The sequence below is a fragment of the Schistocerca cancellata genome, chromosome 7 (genome assembly GCF_023864275.1).
Source record: "Schistocerca cancellata isolate TAMUIC-IGC-003103 chromosome 7, iqSchCanc2.1, whole genome shotgun sequence".
Taxonomy (NCBI): domain Eukaryota; kingdom Metazoa; phylum Arthropoda; class Insecta; order Orthoptera; family Acrididae; genus Schistocerca; species Schistocerca cancellata.
Window position 1 is genome coordinate 259594567 of NC_064632.1, and position 12108 is coordinate 259606674.

Sequence of the window (12108 nt, forward strand, 5' to 3'; positions counted from 1 at the left end):
CAAGCTGGATTATGGGAGCTTCGTATACTCCTCTGCACGGCCATCCATCTTACGCCGCCTCAACTCCATACAACATCGGGGTTTACGACTTGCGATCGGAGCATTTTATACCAGTCCCGTAGAGAGTCTTCATGCTGACGCTGGCGAATTGCCACTCACCTACCGGCGCGATATACTGCTTTGTCGGTATGCCTGTCGGCTACTGTCAATGCCCGACCATCCGTCTTATCGTTCCTTTTTTGACGACTCTCTTGACCGTCAATACGGGTTGTATGTCTCTGCCCTGCTACCCCCTGGAGTTCGCTTTCGTCGCCTCCTTCAACACCTTAATTTTTCACTCCCTGCAACCTTTCGAGTGGGCGAGAGCCGCACGCCACCTTGGCTCCAGGCTCAGGTCCGCGTTCACCTTGACCTCAGCTCGCTCCCAAAAGAGGTCACCCCCGGTTCGGTCTACCACTCCCGTTTTTTGGAACTTCGTTCGAAGTTCATCAACATGACTTTCATTTATACAGATGGCTCTAAGACCAATGACGGGGTCGGGTGTTCCTTTATTGTCGGGGCACACAGTTTCAAATACCGGCTCCATGGCCATTGTTCGGTCTTCACAGCTGAGCTCTTTGCCCTCTACCAGGCTGTTCTTTACATCTGCCGCCACTGACATTCTGCTTATGTCATCTGCTCAGATTCCCTGAGCGCCATCCAGAGCCTCAGTGATCCGTACCCGGTTCACCCTTTCGTACACCGGATCCAACGCTCTCTTCAGCAGCTGGTGGACGTCGGTTCTCCGGTTAGCTTTATGTGGGTTCCTGGCCATGTCGGTATTCCTGGGAACGAAGCTGCAGATGCCGCGGCCAAGGCTGCGGTCCTCCAGCCTCGGACAGCTTCTTGTTGTGTCCCTTTGTCCGATTTTAGCAGGGTCATTTGTCGGCGCATTTTATCGCTGTGGCATGCCGATTGGGCTGCACTTACCGACAACAAGCTTCGGGCCTTAAAACCTGTCCCCTTGGCTTGGACGTCCTCCTCACGCCCTTCTCGGTGGGAGGAGGTCGTTTTAGCCCGGTTAAGAATTGGACACTGCCGGTTCAGCCATCGCCATCTGCTGACGGCTGCGCCGGCGCCGTTCTGCCCATGTGGGCACTTGCTGACGGTTAGACACATTTTAATGTCCTGTCCAGATCTTAACACACTGCGCCTCGATCTTAACCTGCCAAATACTTTCGATGCCATTTTAGCGGATGACCCACGAGCAGCTGCTCGTGTTCTTCGTTTTATCAATTTGACAAACCTCGCTAAGGACATTTGATGATGCTGTTTTTTAATCCTATGCCTGTCAGTCTGTCTTTTATCGTGTTTTCCCTTTTAGTTGTTGTTGTCAACTTGTGCCTCACGGTGCATTCTTAGAGTAGTCAGGGCGCTAATGACCATTGAAGTTGTGCGCCCTAAAACCACAAAAGAAAAGAAAAAAAATTAGTCACTTTCTTTCCCTCCTCTCTTCTTCCACCTTCTTCCTTCCTTCTCTGTCAATAATTTGTAATTTTATGGCCATTGTAGTTCCCTCTTACAGTGTGAGGTTTTATCGGTTTTAGTTATTCCAAGGCCGGAGGGACTGATGTTCAAATAGTTTGGTCCCTTCTCCAATTCAACTAACAAACTATTCATATCAGCTGTTATTAAAATAAGATTCTGATCATAAAAAGCCTTGTTACTTCTACATGTTAAGACTTGTTGCCGTGTAGCAGAATGAGAGAATCTGAAGACAGTTATTGTATAGCCGAAACTGGTAATTCTATTCAGAAAGCTGTGTTATCAAGATGATTAAATAAAAATTATGTACATGATGACCGCTCTCCAAATGCTCGTTTTATGCCAAATTTTGTTATATTTAATCTCTTGCCGATTTCGTAGTGAGAAGTATGCTACACAGAAATATGCCACTGTAACCTCTCACTATAAGGAGAGGTTATACTAGACACTGGTAACTGCTAAACTGTCCTTTTATATACATATTTTCGTAAATGTTTTAGATGATGATGATGATGATGTAATTAATATTCTTACAGTAGTAATAATTTCCTGTGTGTCATTGTCCTGGTGCACATGTTTCAATTGGATGCCAGTTAAATGACTTTAATGTCCTTAACCTACCCCAGTTATCCGACTGAGGAAAGGGGACCTACGGCTTAATGTGGAATCTCCGGTAACTCCTGGCCTCATAGAGAGGTGTAGGCAATGTTAAAATGCAGACTGAAAAATCCATTATCTGATTGGGATTCAATCCAATGGCCTCGCAGTCTCCAAGCACCCACTTTACTGCTAGACCACCAGGCTCAATAATAAGATGCTTTATGATTCACTGCATGAATTGTGGATGGGCCTATTTCATTTAGATGTATATTTAACCCCTCAGCAATTATGATGTCTAGGAAAATTCAGAATAAAAGTCTCCAGTTATCAGAGGTTTTTGTTATCCAAGCACTTTGTGACGTTCACCTGCCTTATTTCTTCGTTGATAGGTCTTGGTGTCGATGTACTGCATTGTTATACTGGCTGAAAAAGGGGGGGTGAAAGTTCATCACTGACCACTGTAAATGATGTAGCCGACCGTTGCACATTTGCATTTCACAGTTCTTTACTTTCACTATTCACAACCCCTCAGTATTACACAATTATATGGCCAGTTCACTATTGGTAAATGTTGATAAGCCTCATTAATAGGTTGCAGGCAAACATCAGCGCACCGCTAAAATAGTTTGCTGTTGAACATCTATGAGTAGTAAAAATCTAACCACACAGTTCACAGTTCTTGCAGAATAATACAGTACGTGTGACACTATTTTTCAAATAAATTAAACAGACATTGCCACTAATTGTTCTAAAACATGACCTGTTTGTGTTACAGTCATTCCGCTGTTAAGTTGATGCATTGTTGTTGTTCTAACAAATGTGTTTCACGTCTGAAAATCAGCCGTGGACTGACTGTCTCAGGACAAAAAATCGGTCCTTTACATATCCTCACAATAAACCCCAACAATACTTTTGAGAAAACCTGGTAATTGTTTTGGAATTAAGGGCTGGCTTTGCTAAAATTTTTTCAAATAGACCCAAATAAATAATTTAAGAATCCTAGTAGTTCTTCTTCCAAATGTTTATAATTAGTACAGAATTTATATTTGTTTATAAGTCAACAATAGAATCTAAGTCATGAAACAATTACTGATTTCACCCAATAACAAAAGTATTAACTAGGATGGTCAAAATAAATTAGGAAAATAATTACATGCACAAAACTAAGCCAAAATTAGATCTGGTGCTATATTCCTGAACACTGAGGGCCAACCTATCTCTTATGGAAATGCAAATTATACTCATGCCTGTTAATGGTAATTAGGCAAAAATGAAAATAAAATGAATTGGAGGAGGCAGATGGCAAAACAAGAGGAAGTAAAGAGATCCCAGCTTGCTTCGTCACAACTTGCTAGAGCCAATACGTTTTGATGAATAAATTTGACTGCTTGCAGCTGGTTTAAACTCAAGAAATTGAAGTGAATAGTGCACCACACAATACTACTTCATCTAAGTAGTGGGACATACCAAAGACATTCCCGTAAGATGCAAAACCAAATAAGATAGTGATGTTTAGCAGTGGGGTCTGGAGCGAAGTTGACATAATTCATCCCATAGGTGTTCCATTGGTTTCAGTTTGGAAGTCTGGGCAGACCAGTCCATTTCAGTTATATTATTGTCCACAAACCATTTCCTCACATATGCAGGGGGTAGGCAAAATAATGTGTACACCTGTACTTACTTGGGAATGGTTTACTACTAAGGGAATGGTTTACTAATAAGGGGTTGGATCCCCATTTGCTCGTAATACAGCTGTAATTTGTCTTCAAATACTGGGATGTATAGTCTCCAGTGGAATGTTATGCCAATCTTCACTCAGACCCTCTTCTAATACCTATAGTGACGAGGGAGGCAGAAATCGCTCCGGAGACTGTGCTCCAATACCACCCACAAGGGTTCGATAATGTTCAAATCCAGTCCATCATCACCTGAAGTCAGTCTGGTTTTGGTTTAGCTGTGGTTGTTTCTTTGCATTTTCGCTTCACCATCAGTTAAGCTGGACAGTTTTCGAAGAGTTGAAATGTACCTGATGAATTTGTTACTCATGTGACACCCAATGACTATTCCATGTTTGAAGTCACTGTTGTTATTGCTTCTCTGACGACAACATATCACTCCCCGTCTAATTTTACGAGTATAATGGCAGTTCCACCCCTTGTGACATCTAGTCATCACTTCTGCATTCCATGGGTGTGTCCAGATACTTCTGATCATGTAATGTATACTCAGCAAACCTCTCTACGGTTTATAGCAGTGCGTGCTTCTGATTTCATTATGACTTATTCTCCTCGCTGTTCCATTTGTGAATGATATGTGAGAAGAACGAGCATCAGTTAGCTTTTTTATGAGTTCTAATTTTTGAGATTTTCCCCACCATGGTAATTTGACAAGATGTGTGTGGGAGAAAGTAATATGTTGCCAAACTCTTCTTGGAACATAGTCTCTTGGAATTTTAACAGTAAGTTTCACTTTTCACATCTCTCTTGTAGTGACTGCCAATGGCAGCAACTCCATAATGCTCTTGCATTTACTCAACTAATTCATTAACAAACACACTGTTCTTCATTGAGTCAGTTGTCTTCATTTTTTTCTGTTAATGGTGGTAATGGTGTCAGACGCATGTGACACTGAAAAATACATTAAAAGTCCATTATGTAAGGTGCAGCTTCATGAATGAATGAAATTTCTTTAGGATTCTTCCAATGAATTGTAGCCTGCCATCTGCTTTACCTATGAATATCTTTCATGGTTATTCCACCTCGTCACTGTGCTACGTTAATCTGGTTTTTTAGGGATGTTATTGTTTCCAGTGATCTATCACCAGTAGTTTAACTGAACAGTAATGGATCTCTTAGCTTATTTATGCCCAGCACATTTACTGAGATTTAGGATCAACTACCTATTTGGATCATCGATCCTCTGCCTGTCTTGCTGCAATTCAGTACAGCCTCTTGACTGTGGATCCTTCCTAGAGACATAAGTATCATTTGCACACAGCCTCACTGAGCATCCAACATTACCCACTTGCTCATTTATACACTATGGGTAAAAAAAATATGCGACTAAACATTGAGGGGTATTACATGATATTTTGAGAAAAAAATTGAGGGTAGGAACCAATCTCTGGAAGTGTTGCCAGACAGTGCTACGGTGTGTTGAAGTTACAAGGGGGAAAAAGGGTTGTCACTAGATCACACCTTTGGTTGGAAGTCTTGAAACATTCATGATTCTGCCATCACTTAGTGGTCTCTGTAGTATTGTCATGCACAGATGTGTTAGACACCATCTGACATGCTGAATGCTGTCGGGTCCATTGCAAGGAGTTTTGACCTAGCCCATTGGCGTTACGCCTAAAGTTTGCTGCTGAAGGGTTGACCTAGGGACTCAAATATGCTATTAACTCTAGGCAGCATCTCATTCCTATAGCAAAGGTGTAAGGGGACATCTTTGTGGCCAGTATCCACATTCAGTTTTCTCCCAGAGATATATATTTCCACCATTGTTTGCCACTCACCTCCATTTGAGAACAAACAGGTCAGATCATGCACATGAGAATGCTCTATGACATTTGATTTTCCAGGAGATTTCAACTGCACTAGTGTCATGGTTTACACCATGGGTCCCAACCTTATTGCAGCCTAGGGCTGTGGCTATTGCATCTTGTAGCTGTTTTCAGACATTGGTCAATTCTCCTTTTCCAAGAAATGAATTGTCCAAGCTGCAGCAGGCATCTCATTGATTACAATTTTATATTAATTTCCCAAAATATGTTCTGTCATTGCTGATATCTCTGAGTGGTGTTTAGCACGGCTACCTGCGAGGTCTGGAAGAGTGACTTTGGAACCAGAATATCCTATGTGCATAAGATGTCTTGATGTGGTTATTGCAAAGTGAAGCAGCGGCGTACTCTGCAAAGTAATACCTGATCGAATGTCCCAGGTCTGTGCCTACGCTATCAGCTGCAACAGGATATACTTAAGAAATGAGGGGAAAATTGTATTCAGTGACACCTTTATCATCACATTCACAGCATAACAAAAAATCAGAGAGATTCTAATTTAAGGACATTCTCTCAGAAGAGAGCAGCTTAGAGGTCAATGTGGCTTCTGATGCTGTCATTGTGAGAGGAAGTGAATGAGGGATGAAAATGTTGCATTGTATGACGATTGAATGAGCACTACTTATATCAGTTGGTAGCACAGTTTTAGGGATGAGGCAATTGTCTAAAAGTCAGTAAAATCTTCCGGGCTAAGTTGCCGTGGTCGATCTGTAGAACTTCTTCTTCCTGACGTTTCGTTCTCAACTACGGAGAACATCTTCCGAGGTGAGTCGATGACTGGCTGTTAGGAGCTGGGGCCGCCGCTTATATAGAGATCGTAGGGGGCGCCACCACACGTCACGTGGCGTCGATGTGCAGCTATCTCTGGCTATCGTTTGTTCTCTCGATTGCAGGCAATCGATTGTCACGTGATTGATGCAACGTCGACCGCCATATCTTATCCAATTTTAATCCTTATTCTTTACGATTAAAATTGTATTGATGTTTGTGGATTAAAAGTGAGAAGAATGTTTCATTCGGCACAAGCTAACCATATTTACTCTCATATGGAACTGGCGTTACTACGTGAGCGGATACATCAGACACGACGAGGACTGGCGGTATGTGATGGCCAACTGCTAAATCTTCATTTACTTATTAGCAATACTATGCATTTTAGTCATTGGAACAAAGTAGACAGTTTAACATTTAGATCCATGGAGATTAGTGCAGAAGTGTCTTCCAATGGGCAGAAGGAGAAGTTTGATCGTCTACAAAAGGGTCGACAGGAAACACCGATTCCAAACAATTCCCAGACGGTTATTAATTTATCGGAAAAAGAATTGTCTAAGGAAGAACTTTCTGTTCTGTCTAAAGGAGGGAATTTTGCAATAACTCCATCCAAGATTCCTGTGGAGGACATTATTGCTAATATAGAGGCAGGAATTCGTCAGTTACCATCATATTCTGCTGATGAAATTAGAATGGAAACCTCCAGGATATTCCGCAAAGCTAAGCCACCCAGCAGCAATCTGTCTCAAGGGGAAAGGAAAGCATTGCGGGAGATCAATGCAGACAAGAATGTTATTATAGTTGCCGCTGACAAGGGAAATGTTACTGTTTTAATGAATACTGAGGATTATCACAAGAAGATCAGTGATCTCCTGGAACCCAGCACATACAAGAAGTTGAAAAAGGATCCCACAACGAATGTGATGAATGCCACCAATCGTCTGATAAAACAGTCTTCTATTCCTACAGAAGTTAAAAAGTATCTTCGTAAAACGGAGGCTTATACTCCGAGATTATATGGATTACCAAAGATACATAAACCTGATGTTCCTTTGAGACCAATAGTCAGCGCAATTGGAGCTCCTACCCAAGAACTAGCCAGACACCTTGCCTCTTTGTTACAACCTTACATAGGCAAAACTGAGAGTCATATTAAAAACTCTCTACACTTTATTGAGAAATTGAGGGAAATTACTGTCGGTCCTAATGACATACTTGTCAGTTTTGATATAGTGTCTTTGTTCACGATGGTTCCAGTTGATGAAGCTCTCTCCCATATAGCCGATATGTTCCCTATTGATATAGTAGCCTTGTTCCAACACTGTCTATCCTCGACCTATTTTCAGTACAATGGTGAATTTTATGAACAGACCGATGGGGTAGCCATGGGAAGCCCCGTAAGTCCCGCAATTGCGAATTTATTCATGGAATATTTTGAACATCAAGCACTGCAGTCGGCCAAAAAAAGCCCCTCGAAGTGGTATCGGTATGTGGATGATACCTTTGTAATATGGAATCATGAGGAAGAAGACTTGAATGATTTTCTGGTACACTTAAATAGCATCAACCCAAAGATTAAATTTACTATGGAGAAGGAGAAGAATGGACAACTTAACTTCTTGGATGTATCAGTTATCAAATGAGCAGATGGGACCTTAGGCCATAAGGTCTACAGGAAAGGTACACATACTGATCGCTACCTCCATAAGAACTCAAACCACCACCCTAGGCAAAAGAGGGGGTCATAAAAACACTAGTGGATAGGGCCAATAATATTTGTGAACCAGGCTACTTGAAAGAAGAACTAAATCATTTACGAATGGCCTTTGCGAAAAATGGTTATACGAAAAACGAGATTAACCGAGCACTTCACCCAAATAGAAAAATGCCTAAAAATAGGAGACAGCAACAACCTTCAGCTGGAAAAGTATTTCTTCCGTTCATCCATAATATCACGGATCGCATTGGAAAAGTACTAGCCAAGTTTCAGGTAGAGACCATTTTTAGACCTACTAAGAAAATTAGTGAATGCCTAAGATCAACAAAAGATGCTCGTCACCCCCTAGCCACCCCAGGGGTATATAAAATTCCGTGTAGTTGTGAGTTGTGGCAGGGTTTACATAGGAACTACAAAAAGAAGCGTCAATACACGGCTGACGGAGCACAAAAGAAACTGTCGCTTGGGACATATCGACAAATCGGCAGTAGCGGAACATGTTTTTAAGGATGGAGATCACGAAATAAAATTTGGTGAAACAAGCGTGCTAGCGAGGACGTCGCACTATTATACACGTATGTATAGAGAGGCAATTGAAATCCACAAACATCAATACAATTTTAATCGTAAAGAAGAAGGATTAAAATTGGATAAGATATGGCGGTCGACGTTGCATCACGATAGCCAGAGATAGCTGCACATTGACGCCACGTGACGTGTGGTGGCGCCCCCTACGATCTCTATATAAGCGGCGGCCCCAGCTCCTAACAGCCAGTCGTCGACTCACCTCGGAAGATGTTCTCTGTAGTTGAGAACGAAACGTCAGGAAGAAGAAGTTCTACAGATCGACCACGGCAACTTAGCTCGGAAGATTTTACTGATAAAGACGCCGGCCGTGAAAGCCTACATGGAATGATTTGTCTAAAAGTCAGTTACCATTCAGTAGTGCCCAAGGAATTCTCGCCTTAACAGTTTATGGAAAATAAATACTTTCTGGGACTTGTATAAGGTAAAAACCTGTCATCACAGAGAGGAAAACAATATCTGAATGAATCATTTTTAATGAAAAACTTTCTGATTACACCAGAAACAATTCCTATGATGCTTCTGTTGAAGAGCATCATATTTGCTTTTGTAGGACAGAAACTAAGGTAATGTGCAGCATTTTGTAATGTTAGTGATAATGAGCCACATGCCAAGCTAATTAGTTCACCAACTATTTTGTATTTTAGTTTATATATAGATTGTTTGGTAGTACAAATTGTCTCTCAGTATTATAATCCTGTGCATCCAGATGATATTTAACTAGCTGTTTGTACTGTTGTGGCGCGTGAGGGGTGAAGATTCCCATCAGTATGAGAGTTATTTGAAAGTTATACTTCTTGTACATCATTTCAGATTCTGGAAGACCAGAGCTGTATGAAGAGGTTAAGCTGTTCCGAAATGCAAGAGAAAGAGAGAAGTAAGTTCTTTGTACTTTCTTCAAACCAATTTATTTGCTAAAAGCTGCCATGAGGTAGCTCCTGTTCTTTTCCTCCTCCTCAGCCTCACAGAGGTAGGTCTTTTACACTTCTGTTATAAGACTGTTTAAACTTTTGCTGTTACTTGGGCATCCTTGTCCTGTTTTAATAATATGGTTGGTAACATTTGATGGCTTCTCTGGTGATAATCTTTCAGGTATTTCCTGGAAGCAGACTAATACTCTGTAAATTCATATCTGTTCAGCTTTTAACTAAGAATTAATTTGAAAATTAGAGGAGCTGACTGTACTCTCACAGCCAGAATTAGATGCTTGTTGTTTAAAATCCAGATGTTGAGTTTGAAATGCATTGAAGTTGTTGTTGGGCATTGATGATATATTTTAAAGTTATTCCTCAAGTAGAAGCATTGTCTTGAAGCAACAGTTCAACTAGTTTCCTCCTACTCCTCCTCCTCCTCCCCCTCCTACTACTACTACTACTACTACTACTACTACTACTCAAAGTGCCAGGATCCTATGACAGGTAATCTTTTATAGATTGGAATGTACCCAACTTCTATACCTGTCACCAATAACGCAAATGCCACATTTTAGTAGCCATAACGGGTCTTTAAAGGATCATGGAATATGTTTTATTTTCCAAATTGGGTGGAATAGTCTTGTTATAGTTGTCCAGAGTCATGGCAATTTTGCTGGTGGATGACCGTGTATATTCCTTCTTCTTGTTTTTCTTTATGATTGAAGAGCTCATATTATTTGAATCTCCAAGTAATCATTCTTTAAGAAAGTTTTATGATAGTGTTTTATCTTGGCAATAAACTCTTTAGTTGCAGGTGCCATGGCTTATACTCCAGGATGGTCCGCACAATAGTGGTTCATAGCAACTCCTGACATTAAGTGGAGGTCTGTGTGCATTTTTTTTCTTGTCGACAGGTTGCCTCTAAATTATCTAGTCTTCATTAGAATTTCCAGAAGTGATATCAGTTTTCTTGCAATCCATGACAAAATTGTATCCGAGAAAGCAGTTGAGTTGTTGCAGAAATTAGAGCAAGTTTTCCCCATGTGCTCGACCTTGCAGTAACATCTCAATTTCCCAAATCATCTTCATTTGGCAGTTCTGTTGCATAACGTCTATCTGTGGATAGGACAATTAGGCCTATATATTTATAATCACAGTCTGAGGCACTAGTTGACGAATCTTGGACATTTTTCTATGGTTACATGTGGAGCAGCTGAATGGGTTGTAAACAGTGTTTGTTATTTCGTGTATCAGAAGCATGCATAACAAAGAGATTAACATATCAACTTCCACTGCCATAACTTAGTTTAAATCAAGTACTTTACCAAATCTGTTACTGTACATTAAATGCAGCAATATATATGCTTAAGACACGCCAGTTAGTTGTTGTTATACAATGCTGAAAAAGATACTTTGCTTATTATTGCCACAATTCTTTAGTGGCACATACCAGAATTAACTTAAAATATGTACTGACTCATTATTTGTTTCATTACTATGTATCTCCAGTACTCAACAGTGCACTTAAATACTTAACACCTATATAGCTAAATTTTTGTGGCTGCGATTAGTGATATTTAAAGTTTAGAATTGAAACAGCAACCAGCCACAAGTATGGTTTAACAGGGTTTATTTGGATCAAACCATGGTTTCCAGTTTCTTACAAATCTATCTTCAAGTGCATGTGACACGCTTCATTGTTTTCCTGCTGAGGCCATGTTGTATATCATTATTGATTTGCTACGCTGTGATGGGCAGAAAGTTTTTTGTTCGCTATTTGGTAAAGTTTACCAGGGATTTAATTCTTATGACCTCTGTCAAAGTATTCATAAGGTTTAAAGTTATTACAATGTGAAATGTGTTGAAACATTACGTGCTGTAAGATTCTGTGTGACGAAGTCGCCCTTTGTTTCTGTTGTGAATTTTTAAAATCAACACATTTGCAGATGTAAACTATGCAAGTGCTATCATAAGAACTAAATCACTGATAAACTTTACCAAATAGTAAATAAAAAAACTTTACGAGGCACCAGCGAGGAAACAACGAAACATGTAACAACCATCTGAAGGTGGATTTGTAAGAAATCCAATACTGGTCATGGTTTGATCCAAATAAATATTGCTCAACCATTTCTTTGGCTGGTTGCTGTTTCAGTTATAAACTTTTGTAGTATTACAACCCTGATTCTCAAAATGTCAACTTTTGAAAAAATAGCATATAATGACATTAGTTTCACCTGTGTTGTTCATGAAACTCGCCTAAAGACAGTTATTTTAAACTAGTTACCATGATAGCACAAAGCTGTCATAATACCTACACCTTGGTTATTTACTTCTGCCACTAAAATGCAATGGGCTTGCGGGAAGAGATGCTAAAAAGTAATGCCTCCAATTTTTTATGTGAAAACTCTCAAAGCTTTTTAAATAAAACAAATGTT

The 12108-nt window shown here is 40.3% G+C and overlaps 1 protein-coding gene across 1 annotated transcript in view; it reads left to right on the top strand.

Annotated features, from left to right (window-relative positions):
* Positions 1–12108, top strand: part of LOC126092483 (vacuolar protein sorting-associated protein 28 homolog) — a 69519-nt gene that overhangs the window by 26197 nt on the left and 31214 nt on the right. Inside the window, exon 2 of the mRNA XM_049908101.1 lies at positions 9570–9633. Within this exon, the coding sequence (XP_049764058.1) occupies positions 9570–9633 (64 nt within the window). The remainder of the gene's footprint in view (positions 1–9569; positions 9634–12108) is intronic.